The sequence below is a fragment of the Labeo rohita genome, chromosome 18 (genome assembly GCF_022985175.1).
Source record: "Labeo rohita strain BAU-BD-2019 chromosome 18, IGBB_LRoh.1.0, whole genome shotgun sequence".
Taxonomy (NCBI): Eukaryota; Metazoa; Chordata; class Actinopteri; order Cypriniformes; family Cyprinidae; genus Labeo; species Labeo rohita.
The window spans coordinates 29064576-29079056 of record NC_066886.1 but is presented as its reverse complement, the minus strand read 5'-3'; the positions used below and the strand labels follow the sequence as shown (position 1 = coordinate 29079056).

Sequence of the window (14481 nt, the reverse complement as noted above, 5' to 3'; positions counted from 1 at the left end):
GACAAATTCCTTGACATTCCGCGTTATTCAGTAAATCCATTTTTATGACTAGATTCCGCAATTCCGTCCACGCTTTCATCATAGGGCCCTAAAATAGCTTTAAAGGACGCTTCACTCTTTAAAACAGGTCGTCTCAGAAAGACGGTCAGAATAGAGGGTTGAAAATAATAATTTTTCCACTTTTTTTTTGTTCCAAAAACTTTATTAACATTATAAGTAAACCTCAAGGAACAAATTAAAAATGTCATGACCCCTTTAATAATAACGATGCACTGAGGTAAATATTAAATGGGACGACCAAACCAGCACAGGACAACCTATAAAATACTATTTATATTTATATTACATTGGGCTACTATTTGATGGGCTTCTCTGTCCCCGTCTCTGTCCTGGACCCCTCTCCGATCCTCTACAGGCTGAGCTCCAAGAAGGATTGTGTGAAGCTAACAAAGTCCATGTCCAGGTCCTTCCTCTCCGTCCCTCCCAGAGAAAGTCTAATCCCGTTAGCTGTGTTTTCTCATGGATAATCCCTCCACTTCCCACTTGGCCGTCCTTCAGCTTCAGCCTCTGTCTGGGATGAACGTCTTCTGCTGAACAATACAGGTAAATACTGCGTCTACCAACATTTAACAAACAAGACTCTTTTAAATATTCTTTTAAAATTGTGTTTTTTTGTTTGTTTTGAACAAATAGGCCAATTTTTAAAAAAGTTAAAGTATAGTATAGAAGTATAGAAAGTATTTTTTTATCCACAGTATTTATTAATCTTTTTCAATGTTAGTTCATTGTAAGTTCATGTTAGCTCAGACACATTAATTAGTAAATGTAGTAATTTACGTGAACTTAGTCCATGTTAACTAATGTTCACAAATTATTGTAAAGCATTTTCTATTAATTAAAAATAAAATAAAATAATTTTTATGATGATATTTAATATAGGATTATTTACCATAATATAAATATTTAATATTTGCGTATCATATTTAATATTTAGATATCATAATATTTACCAGAATTCAGGTCAACTGAATTTCCATGCCATGGATGTGGAGAAATTAAACTCAGCTTTTAGCTGATACTCGAGTTGAAGTGGGTCACAGCTCATTTCCTCACCCATCCTCAGATGTCAACCCGTATGAACCTCCTGACAGCTGGTTTGACTAGCAGTAAATCACAAGTCCATGAATCTCCTCTATGGCTCAGTGTTTTCACCCATCTGCTCCAAGACTCTTCTGCATCCTGCATTTCACTCATACTCATGCAACTGTTCTTCTTCGTTTGGCTCTGTGTATTTGTTTCTGAAGTTATGTTTCTGTTGGTTGTGCTGCACATGGGCTGCTGCTAAAACAGATTCTGACTAATGGACCAAACAGGGTTGGAGGGGTTTTAAGTGAATCACGATTTAAAGTCTGCAGTTTGGAAGTGTATAGTCTTGGTTTGAATGCATTCAGAGCAGATCACATGTCTGATGATAAAGTGCAGTGTCTGACATTGAATGGAGAGTTTAGAGTGTGCAAATTGAGTTAACAGCCCACCAGTAAGACCACTGCAAAACAAAGTGCTCTCCATGCGTCCATCTCAGGTGTACAGGTACAGCTGGTCTGCTCTGTTTCCGCAGGTGTTCAAGCCAGGAGAGATTAGGGTCAGATGCATTTATCAGTGATTAACAGTGACAGGAGCCCACACAAACAGCCATGATCCCATTGGAGCCAAACCCTTGTGACCAAGAACGAGAAACAGTTAGATTTAATACAAATGTCATTTAGTTTCAAACTATGACAGCTGCTGTGAGCAATTTCAGCCTATTTGTGTTACCTTCTATTCAGAACTTTGCACCTCGAAGACGTATCAGCAAACTCAAATGTGCAAAATGATTGACAGTCTGTTTAATACATTCAAAAGCCTTTTAGAAAATAATCATTTTGCAAGCAGCATGCGATGATAGCAGCTCCCTCGCTTCTTCCTGAAGTATTGAGCTTACTTTTAGTTATATCTAAACTATAGCTTGAAAGTCTGGCAGAAGCATGATTGTGAAATGTAAATTATATTTACTCAGTATTTTTGTGACTCCCCAGTAAGTGTATAATTACACTGCTTTTGCCACATTAGTCACTGCGGCTGTGCATGAATGAATATGCAGAACAACATGTATTTACATTTAATGAAAATAACAGGACATTCAAAATACTTTAGTTTACTTTTTGGTGAGATTGTATTCCATAAGTATTTCATAGAGACTTATTAAAATGGTGAAATTAAGTAGTTTGACATAGGGAACAACAGGGTTCAAGTGCTGTTCACTGCACCTAAAATGTATAATTGCAAAAAATATATATAATATGTTGTTTATTTTGTTTTAAAATCTTATAAATGTATGAGGTGGCAAGGGGCACACGGGGTAAAAGGCTCATATTATTGATACAAATACTGTGGCTAAAATAATGTTTTTTTAATAATGTCTAGGTTAATACTTGTTCAAAACAATCACTTTAGCACAATTTGTACTATTTTCTGCCTATTTTGATAAATAAAAGAATGAATTTTTGTTCAATAAATATACTGTAAAATACGTTAATATAAAAATATATATTTTGAAAAATATAAAATCATTTTAAAAGTAAAGATTCTGAAAGCATTGAAGGAGATCCCTTAATTTAATCTAGATGTACAGTAGTAACAACAAATGATATTTTATTATATGATATGATTAATATCATGTTTTATATGTAATATGATGGTCAATATGATGGTTTCATTCTAAACATGGTGATTATTTCTAAGATGGACACCCAACATAATATATGCTATTTATTTTATCTGAATCTAACCATGTCACCAAATAGAAAAGTCAGCCATTTATGAATTATCATTTTAATTATTGTGCCTTTTAGCTCCAACAGCAGGGGTGCTTTTTACCCCAAATACCATACTTTTACATATTCTTTCGCTATTTAAAAACTGGTGTTTTAATTATCTGAAAATCATTAAGATGCGTGCCTCAAAATTTATGCATTCATTTTAGCGATTCTCATTTGCTACTTAAATCTCCGACATTTAAAAAAAAAAAAAAAATCAAATATTAGATCAAGTAAGCACAGAATCAACTTTGCGTGCTACTAAGTAACTAATTATGTTATGGAAAGTAATGCGTTATGTTACTTTTGCGTTACTTTTTAAATCTGGGCAGGGCTTCTTGCTTCTTTGTTTTTAATATAAAACAATTCTAATGTAAAAGCCTTTTTTCTCTTTTACAAGTGAAATGAATTCATCTCAGGCTGAAAGAAAATGCTATAAATATATAAATGAAGCACAAATGTTAGTTTATCTAAAGTAAGTTTTGCTTATTAGTATGGCTGAATTGCATCTTTGAAGTTCAGCAGAAAAGACACTGGTTAATAAAATGGAATTAAATACATAAAGGATATTTGTTTTATTTAACATATTTAATTATTGCATGCACTGCATAAAATGTTTTTCTTACCTAGACTTTTTTGTCTTGTTTCCAGACAAAAAATCTAAGTAAGAAAGGCATTTTTTGCAGTGCAGGGTTGCGTCATATTCTGAGTTAGCATTTCACTGTTTTTATTCATTTTGAGGAATACTGAATCTGTTTTTTGTGAGTGAGATGAATTAATTTGCATGTGCATCTTAGAAACCTTTTGGAAAGTGCTATATATGCCGCATTTTTGTGCCATCGAGTGGTTTAGAGGAAAATAATATCAAATTTGATATTGCTTTAATATTGCTTTTTACTCCGGGATGCCTTTAGCCCCGTTGTACCCTAATTCTTAATATAATCTTTGATTAATATTTATAGTAATTTACATAGTTATTTTGAACAGGTAAGTCTTTACTAAATGCAGCTTACAGATGTTGAAAACATAGTACAGAGACACCAATCAGTGAATCATATTTTAGTCTGTTTATTTACATGAATCGCCAGAACGCACCAAATTACTAGAATGATTTGGACTTTCCAACGCTAGAGAGCATGAATCATGAATCAAACTTTCTAACACTATATTTTTACTTTTATTCATACTCGTTTTTAACATCTGGTATTTCTATATATCATATTATTTTAATATATTGTTGTAATTATAAACAGTAAGCGATCTGGTCGTGCTGCATCATGACTTTTTTGCAAAGAAGAACTGAAAAAGCAGCTGGAAAAGCAACGCTGTTCTTAAGACTACTCTCACACTGCTTGAAAATCTTATATAATGTAGTGGAGTCGCTGATTTGGTTAGTTTACTCCCCAGCACTTCGCTTTGAACGATGCTTTTTCATTATCCTTAACATGCTTGTTTGACATTGACCTGCTGTGTTGATCTGTGTTTCTGACAGCATGTTTAGCTGGGTGATAAAGGTTGTTCCCCAGCCTCCAGCATCTCCTGGGAAACTGGCAGAGGAGGACCAGACCCATGCTTCCACTGCAGCACCAGCGACTGTAAGTTTGTGTAAAAGTGTCCGTACACTGAGTCACCTTTCACAGTTTAAGCATGTCTTTACTGTCTTTTTAGGATGTGACAAAAAAAGAGGAAGTAAAGCAAGGTAACTATGCACTCTATCAAATTTGACAGCAGTTTTGATCAATGACCCACTCTTAGAAAAAATACAGACCTGAAAGTATGCTCATTCATTTTTCATGATGTTATTTTACAGAACCTTCCAAGCCAACGGAGGAGGTCTCGGAGGAAAACAGGTGATGTTATGTTTGTTTGTGTGTGTGTGTGGGACATATGTGCGTTCAGAGTCTCTAGACGCTGTAATCCTGCCAGACCTAATTACTGCTATCTATCCCTCCTTCTGTCTCTCTCTCCTCTCTCTATCTCTGTCTCTGTCCAGCTCTCAGAGTGGGGTTTTAAGTTGGCTCTCTCATGGGTTCAGCAATGCTCTCCCTCAGCCGGTGAACTCCTCTAAACTGGCCAACAGTGAAGTTAAGGTATTTGCATGACGCCTATCACGTACACTCACATAAAAAAAGCTGAGCGTTATTTCTTAGTATAAACTTTAATTATTATTTACAATTATTTCTATAGTCATTTTATTTCTTTGTTATTTTATACATTCATCTGGGCTATTTTCTTGTTGAAACAAAACAGTGAGGGCTTTAAATTGAATGGGCAACCTAAATTCAGATTACAGTATCCAGCTTGAACAGGTAAATCGATATGCTTCTTAAAAGAGAAGTCCACTTCCAAAACAACGATTCACATATAATGTACTCACCCCCTTGTCATCCAAGATGTTTATGTCTTTCCTTCTTATGTCGTGACTCATGATAAAAAACATAAAAAATTATGTTAAGGAAAAATTTTTTTGCATTTTTCTTCATATAATGGACTGATATGGTGCCCCGATTTTGAACTTCCAAAATGCAGTTTAAATGCAGCTGTAAACGATCCCAGCCAAGGAAGAAGGGTCTTATCTAGTGAAACGATCCGTTATTTTCATTAAAAAATATACAATTTAAATACTTTTTAATCTCAAACACTCATCTTGCCTTTCTCTCCATGAACTCTGTGTATTCTGACTCAAGACAGTTAGGGTATGTTGAAAACATACATACAAAGAAGATCAAACACCATTAACAAAAACGGTAAAACAGCGATATAGGGCGATTTTGAAGTTGAGGGAGAACATGAGATGGGAGTTTTTCAACATACCCTAACTGTCACGAAAGTCGAGGCAGAGTAAGACAAGACGAGCATTTGGCATTAAAAAATATATATATAAATTGTATTATTTTTATAAAAATAACCGATTGTTTCACTAGATAAGACCCTTCTTCCTCGGCTGGGATCGTTTGAAGCCGCATTTAAACTACATTTTGGAAGTTCAAACTCGGGGCACCATATCAGTCCATTATGTGGAGAAAAATCCTGAAATGTTTTCCTCAAAAAACATAATTTCTTTACGACTGAAGAAGGAAACACATGAACATCTTGGATGACAAGGGGGTGAGTACATTATCTGTAAATCTTTGTTCTGGAAGTGGACTTCTCTTTTAAAGGGTTCAGCCAAAAATGAAAATTCTGTCATTACTCACCCTCTTGTCATTCCAAACCCATAAGACTTTCGTTCATCTTCAGAAAAGAAGTTCAAATATTTTTTTTAGGTTTTCTGACCCTGCATAGACAGCAACACAACTGACACATTCAAGGCCCAGAAACGTAGTAAGGACATTGTGTGACATCAGTGGTAATCTTGTGAATGCACCTCAAAAGAAATTGTTAAATAAAGTCATTATTTTTGTTTTCTTAAGTCCATAATATTACCATTGAACCACTGATGTCACATGAACTATTTTAAAAATGTCCTTTCTACCTTTCTTGGCCTTGAATGTATCAGTTGCATTGCTGTCTATGCAGGGTTATATCAAAAATATCTTAATTTGTGTTCTGAAGATGAATGAAGGTCTTACGGGTTTGGAACGACATGAGGGTAATTAATTAATGACAGAATATTCATTTTTGGGTGAACTATGCCTTCAATTACCATTGAAACAGAATACTTGCATTCTTACTCAATTACATTTGCAAGGCAAAAATACTTTTTGGTTCTTACCAGTGTGCAAAGTACATATTTCACAGGTTGTTGTGACTTAAATGTTTGCTGTTTTTAATGAGGATAGAAGTTAAACTTTTTCAGTTCAACTTTTACAGCCAGTAACGTCGATTTCAGTGTCAAACATGAAACAAATATGGTCATTTGTCATTATAAAGAGACACCTTCTTCAGTCACAATAACTTTGAGATAGATTATTTATACATATTATTTCTAGACATTGCTGAAGATGGATGTGTCAAAGTGTCAAACATCTGTGTTTAACATTCATGTAACATTCATTTTCAAGACAGATGTTTCAGTTCAATATCTGGTGTGTTGTGTCCCGAAACAACATACATTACAAAATGAGAGAAACAGGTTCCTTTATAATTAAAATTACTTTGAAAAATTATCTTTCATTTCTTGATTTAATTAGTATATTTTTGAAGCCAAAAAAGAATGTACCTTTTTGAAATACTTTAATTATCTTTTTCTCTCTTGTTACTTTGAATTTTAATTTAGTACAAATTTAAAGCAGAACTTTTTTTTTGTATTTGTGAACTAATTGCTAGCAATTTAATCATGATTTTTATTATTTTAAGAAAGCCTGTTAATGTACATTTATAGAGGATATAAGGATGCTGTTTTTTTCTCAAACTTTTTTTTTCTTTTTGTTTACCATGGATTGAACAGCATGAGGGAAATGCAGTGAGCAACAGGTATAGTTTTAATCATACAGATTTAGGTTTCGTTTGTGCATGTTGTGCATTATTTCTAGCATCTTCATGTAGTTTCCTAAAAATACTTCTGTTTTTCTCATCTGTATCTGTGCGTGTGCCTGTCAAATGAATGCTTTGATGAGTATCACACATTTTTCCATTACTGTATCATGGATGGCAGTAACACATCGGACCAGTGAGTAGCTTATCGAGGATATAGCTCGTGCACAAACATGCAAAGCTTTGCTGCAGACCAGCATGGAGAGTCTTTGCATGCTACACGCGCAAGACACTTTATTGGACTGAGCTGTATTTCCATATTAACAGCTCAAGGCAAAAGACCCTCATGCTGAACAGACATAAACTTAAGCATAGTAATATGCTGACTGGCTTCCCTAGAACATATATATGTGTATATATATATATGTACACATACATGTATGCCTATATATTCATCTGCAAGAACACTACTGGAATGGAACATTTTTTATTAGCATTGGCTACCGCTTCCCTGGCCTTCACCGGGCAAACCTGTTTGTTTTTACTGTCCCCTGCTGCCATCTAGAGTTGATTTAGAGCAAAGCGGCTTATTTGCATGCATTCACATCCTCACTAATACCCAGAGCAGCTGATGGACTTTATTGTATCTCTTCTTCCATCAGGGCTGGAATGATTGGTTGGATTGTGCAGGGACTGGGGAAAGTTGTTCCACAGCCAGATGAGAAATACAAGGGTCACACAGAGCCAGAGGAGGTCACTGAGGTATGGACACACAGCACACATTCACTAATCCCATAAGACACTCAGTCTTTCTGCAGTCTGATTATTTTTTTGGTTATTTACCAAGTCAATTTTTATAATATTTCCCTCTACAAGTTTACCGGATTTGCTGCAGTTTATTACAGAAGCTTATTATTTAGGCATGTTGGAGTTTTTGAAGAATATTAATGACTACATTGTAATGCTGTTCATGGACATTTGTGTTTATGAAAAATGATCATTCAAGTGTTTAATATTCTAGTAATTAAATTTTTTTTTTAATTTTAAGTAACATGGATTATGAAAACAGATGTGTCCTGGAGTCTCACAATGCAGACAAAAAAAATATGAAGGTTTTTGTCAAATAAATTAACTTTAATGAGAAAATGGCATTCATTTTTTTAACCTCTTTCAGAATTTATTTACTTTTTCAAATAATTCAGTAAAATAATAATTATAATAATAATAATTTAATAATCATAATAATAATAATAATAATTTGTTATTGGATAAAAATTGAGGAAGAATGACTCTTTCAAAAATATTTGTAAAGAAAAAAAACATATTAATGCTTAGATTTTTATGCTGTTTATGGACATTTGTGTTTCTGAAAAATGATCATTCAAGTGTTTAATATTCTAGTAATTAAAAAAAAAAAAAAAAAAAAAAAAACATGGGTTATAAAGAAAAACCCTTTCTACGATGTGTTCTGGAGTCTCTTAATGAGAAATATTATTAAAATAATATATTTTTGTTTTAACCTCTTCCAGAAATGATTTACTTTAAATATTTAAGTAATATTAAATTATAACAGGTATATATACACTACCGTTCAAAAGTTTGGGGTCAGTACATTTTTTTTTTTTATTTTTTTTTTTTTTAAGAAATTAATACTTTTATTCACCAAGGATGTATTAAGTTAATAATTAAAAGTTTATTAAAAGTTAATAATAAATAATTTACATTGTTATAAAATATTTATATTTTGAATAAACACTGTACTTTTTAAACTTGTTATTCATGAAAGAATCCTGAAAAAAAAATTACAGGTTCCAAAAAATATTTGGCAGCACAACTGTTGATATTATCCAGCATTGATCATTCTAATAATAAATCCGCATATTAGAATGATTTCTGAAGGATCATGTGACACTTAAGACTGGAGTAACAGCTGATAAAAATTCAGCTTTTCATCACAGGAATAAATTCTATTTTAAAGTATGTTAAAATAAAAAACATTATTTTATATTGTAAAAACATTTTGCAATATTACTGTTTTTTTTTTTTTTTTTTAATCAAATAAATGCAGCCTTGATGAGCATAAGAGACTACTTTAAAGACTATTACAAGTCTTACTGACCCCAAACTTTTGAACAGTAGTGTATATATATATATATATATATATATACACACACACACACACACACACACACACTACATAATTATTTTGTTATTAGATTAAAATTGAGGAAGAATAACTCCACGGAATGTTAAAATCATTTTTAATATTCATTTCATAAGCAAACACGATTTTTTATTATTAATTTAGTATTTTTAAATATAATTTTTATTGAAAAAGTTTTCATTTGTTATTGGATAAAAATTGAGGAAGAATGACTCTTTCAAAAATATTTGTAAAGAAGCATATTAATGCTTAGATTTTTATGCTGTTTATGGACATTTGTGTTTCTGAAAAATGATCATTCAAGTGTTTAATATTCTAGTAATAAAAAAAATCTAAAGTTTAAATAACATGGGTTATGAAAACAAAACCCTTTCTAAGATGTGTCCTGGAGTCTCACAACATACGTAAAATAAATTTACTGTAATGAGAAAATGGCATTAAAAATTAATTTTTCTTTTAACCTCTTTTCATTTGTTATTAGATACTAAGTGAGGAAGAATGGCTCTTTTAAAAATATTTGTACAAATATTTATATATACAAATATTTTAATATATACAAATATTTTATTTATTAATTAATTTACTTACTTCAGATTACATTTTAGAATTAACTTTTAGAGTTTGAGGTTTAAGAGTTAATGGAGCATTTCAGGTTCACAGACACCAATCTCAAAGGTGTCTTTAGGTTTTCTAGGAGCTTCTGTGAGAATTTTATTGCATTTCCATTTAGCCTGCCATTCCAGTGGTTAAAGTGGATCCTCCAGTAAGTGTTTTTGGAGCAAATGTCAGGATCATGCTCGCTGTTCCTTCCTCTGTCCTGCAAGTCAACATTAAAAGGGCCATATTCTACACTTTATTGTGCTTATAATTAAATCTGGGTGGTCTAGTGTTAACAACTGTACATCCGAATTAACCATTTTTGCAGTTCATTTATAGTAAATGCTCTGTGAATGCTAATTAATAATATTGGAAGATGTCTATGTACGCTTTAAGACTGCACAATCATATGTCCCATAGGTCTACAAAGAGAGAATCCCATTAAAATGAGAGCTACTAGGTCACCAGCTAACCTTCTTTTGATCCTTGCCTGCATTTCTGTCTGCTCACAGTAATCAGCCAATTTGAATACATGTACACAAAACCCATTTATAACAACCAGTTCAAAGTGCTAAATATTAATGGCTTCATCTGCTTAATTTCTTCTAGCTTTGTTATCATAACAGACTAGTATGTAGTATTACAACAAATTAAGGTTGCCGATGCAAGCTGATTGCTGCAAACAAGCTTTTCTGGACTGCTTTCGGCAGTAATAGCTTCAGTCTTCAAAACAAATCCTCCTTGTCAAGAAATACTCCTAATTTGAGCTTCACTGCCTTTCAAATATCTTAAAGTTTCCTGCTATATTCTATAACTATCCTGCTATAACTATCGTATGACCTTGCTGCATTAAAAACATCAAATGCTTGCATGGTTAGCGTCTTAAAACGGCATGCTTGCTTACATGTGTGGTGTTTCTTCTTCTTCAAACTGTAACCTTTGTCAAAACTAACACTTTGTTAAATGAAGATTGCATAAAACTTGATTGATTGATTGATTGGTATTTTTTCAAATGCTTTTTAATTGTTATACTCATCACAGGCCCAGACTTTGAATTTTAAAATATGTTATAAATAAAAACATAAAATTAAAAGCCATGTGAAATAATTGTAACTATTTCAGTACTAGTGTGTGAAAATGTTTTCAATAATATTGGTTACAAATTATGCCTAATTATAACATAAAATAGACACATGGTGTGTTAAAATACAAGTAAAAATATGTGAGATAAAATAAGTAAATCAATAAAAATTAATAAATAAGTACGCATGTAGTGAGAGCAAAGTGTGTTTTAAAATTATTTTCTACAGATTCTGACTTTGCAGTCAAATGTGCCTGAAGTTGAAGAAACACCTATAGACACAATCTTCTCGCAAGCATTTTTATAAATTAATTATATAGACAGGGAAAATAACTGAAATGCAAGCCAAGCAAGAGCTACATACAGAGTTCTTTGTGTTTCTCATCTCTTAACAGGTGCAAGAGGTCAAAGATGTTCGTGGTGAGTCCAGACTCTTAGTAGCAGCTTCATATAGAGCAGTATAAATATTGACTTTAAGAAAATGAATTGCGAAGAGCTGATGAGAGAGGACACAACACATGTGACATGATGCTCACTCTCACCAGATGCTGAGCCGCTGCCTCATATTCCTGTGGTGGAGGTTGTGTCTGATGAGGAGCCAGACGCTGCTAATGTGCCCTTCTCTCCCAGGTATATGTTAATCAGCTGTCAGAAGCTAATCTGAACTCTCATTATAGCTAAACTCGTTTAACCTATCTGTCTCTTTCAGGGTAATAGAATGGATTAAGCATGGTTTTGAGAAGGTAGTTCCTCATTCTCCTGCCCATCTTCGTCCTCCTGCTACTACAGAGGCACCTGCTCAGAAGGCTGCTTCTGCTCCTGTGACTCCATGTAAACAAGAGCCAGGTAGCTTTTAAAAAAAACAAGAATGTTAGGCTTCCCTAGTGACCGAGTGGTCTGCATGTAACATTTTTTTCTTTTTAGCACCTGCACCTGCACCAACGCCTGCTCCTGCACCTCCGCCTCCACCTGCGCCAGCGCCAGCACCAGCACCAGCACCTCCACCTGCACCTGCAGCCCCACCTGCACCTGAATCTGCACCTGCAGCTCCTGAGCAACCTCAAGTAGCTGAGGATTCCAAAGGCACCAAGTAAGTCTCCATCTTTTGTTTTGCGTTTTTCATTTTGTTTGTTTTTGTTTCGGGTGTTTTGTTTATTTGCTTAGTGATTGTTTTTTGTTTTTTGTTTTCATTTTTCGCTTTTGTTTATGTTTTGAATTGTTTTTGAGTGTTTTTTTTTTTGCTTTTTGTTTTCTTTTTTGTTTGGTTTTTTGTGGGTTTGTTTTTGTTTTGTGTTTTTCATTTTGGGTGTTTCGTTTGTTTTTGTGGGTTTTTGTGTCTGTTGTTTTTTTGTTTTGTTACTTTGGGTGTTTTGTTTATGTTTTCATTTTTATCTGGGTTTTTTTGTGTGTTTGTTTTTGTTTTGTGTTTTTGTTTTGGGGGATTGTTTTTTTCTTTTTGTTTGGTTTTTGTTTTTGCTTTGTGTTTTTTGTTTGTTTTGTTTGTTTGTATTTGGGCATTTTTGTGGGTTTGTTTTTGTTTTGGGTGTTTTCATTATTTGCTTTGTGTTTGTTTTTGTTTTCATTTTTGTTTGTTTTTGTGTGTGTTGTTTTTGTTTTGTGGGTTGTTTGTTTTTTCTTTTTGTTTGTTTTTTGTTTTTTGTTTTGGGTGTTTTTTGTGGGTTTTTTGTGGGTTTGTTTTGGGTGTTTTGTTTGTTTTTTGTTTTCATTTTTGTTTGTTTTTTGATATTTTTGTGGGTTTGTCTTTGTTTTTTTGTTTTAGGTGTTTTGTTTTTGTGTTTATTTTGGGTGTTTTGTGGGGTTTTTGTGTGTTTTGTTTTGTGTTGGGTATTTTGTTTGGCTTTTGTTTTCATTCTTGTTTTTTGGGTTTTGCGTTTTTTTTTGTGGGTTTGTTTTTGTCTTGTATTTTTCATTTGTGAAAGTGTTTTAGGTTTTTGTTTTTGTTTTGTTTTGTTTTGTTTTGTTTTGTTTTGTTTTTGTTTTGCTTGTTAGTTTTTGTTTGGTTTGGTTTTTAGTATTTTTTTGTGTTCTTTTTTCATTTTGTTTGTTTTTATTATGTGTTTGTTTCATTTTGACAGTTTTTTGTTGTTGTTTGTTTGTCTTTGTTTTGTTTTTTTCTGTGTTCATATGTTAACATGAATCTAAAATTTTTACATGTAAGTCTAATGACATGCATTATATTTCATTTATTTTCCAGAATGGTTGGTTGGATTGTACAGGGGCTCGGACGCATCATACCACAACCAGTACTGAAATCAAAAGGGGTAAGCTGTAAGAACGCCATACCCTTTAAAGTGTAATGTGTGTAAAAAGAAAGAAATACTTCACTACTAGTCTGCCATTTACACATTTCCTCTGTTTTTATTTACAGGACAGCTCTGATATCGTTCAAAACGGTAAGTTTTTTAACACATCTGTACATGCATAGATATAATGACCACAGACAGCTTTGCAAGACAGGGTGTTTTGTCTCCCGAGATTATATATTTGTATATATCAGAGGCTTTGCTATTCTCTCACTGCTTATTTGTAGGTGGAGGTGTTAACTCAGCTCCTCTTCTCCTTCTGTTTCAGGGGAGAAGGCCGTTAAAGCCCCCTAAACATAAGGAGAAGACGACTGGGAGAGTCATTACCTCCATACAGAGACTGCGAGAGACGTTCAGACACACACACATACTAATATCCTCTAGTTTCATACAGCTACATCAGCTATCAACATTTGTAGCAGTTGAAAGTGCTGAATTCTTGTAATCTTTCTTGGTGATTTCTGTTAAATGTATTGCAGAAAAGTATGCTGGCTTGCTAATTGCGATGATTGTTTAGTGCTTTGATGATTAGGCTACCTCGCAGGGACATGCAGCAATCACACAGTTGCCCAGTTTACATTGTCATTTATTGCTTGTTTATTGCGTACATTTTCGACAGCAGCTTTACTAAACATTTCAGCATTTGATTGGTCAGATAGTCCATCCCCAAACTTGTGTTCAGAGCCACAGTGTTGTCTATGAAAATTGTCTATGAATTTTAAACTAGGACAAGGTATTTTAACATAAAATATTTTTCACCTTTAACACTGCTTTTAATGATTTAGTAGTAGATTCAGTATTTCTTCAGTATTTTTGTTTTCCAGTACAACTATCTAAACATTTTTCAATTAAGACACAAGCAAAATGACGTAATATATTAAGTCTTATTTAATAAGACTTATTAATTATATTTAAGTCTTATCTAAAAAAAAATATTTTTTGATGAAATTAAGAAAACAATCTGCTAAAGGGATAAGAAAAATAAATGTAATACAAAAGGAAAATAAGTTTATTTTTACTTTAAGCATAAACTTGCTTCATTTT

At 33.0% G+C, this 14481-nt stretch overlaps 1 protein-coding gene across 3 annotated transcripts in view; it reads left to right on the top strand.

Moving 5' to 3' along the window:
* Positions 1-421: 421 nt before the first annotated feature.
* The window catches only part of cngb1a (cyclic nucleotide gated channel subunit beta 1a), a 44121-nt gene continuing 30061 nt past the window's right edge, over positions 422-14481 (top strand). For 2 of the 3 annotated variants that reach the window (XM_051135437.1, XM_051135435.1), the window contains exons 1-15: positions 422-603; positions 4348-4450; positions 4524-4554; positions 4666-4705; positions 4849-4945; positions 7246-7271; positions 7453-7467; positions 7934-8033; positions 10166-10198; positions 11509-11533; positions 11659-11743; positions 11823-11959; positions 12038-12203; positions 13329-13395; positions 13503-13527. In XM_051135437.1, coding sequence (XP_050991394.1) covers positions 4349-4450; positions 4524-4554; positions 4666-4705; positions 4849-4945; positions 7246-7271; positions 7453-7467; positions 7934-8033; positions 10166-10198; positions 11509-11533; positions 11659-11743; positions 11823-11959; positions 12038-12203; positions 13329-13395; positions 13503-13527 — 949 coding nt within the window. In that variant the 5' untranslated portion in view covers positions 422-603; position 4348. The remainder of the gene's footprint in view (positions 604-4347; positions 4451-4523; positions 4555-4665; positions 4706-4848; positions 4946-7245; positions 7272-7452; positions 7468-7933; positions 8034-10165; positions 10199-11508; positions 11534-11658; positions 11744-11822; positions 11960-12037; positions 12204-13328; positions 13396-13502; positions 13528-14481) is intronic. The other variant, XM_051135436.1, reaches the window with a different exon arrangement.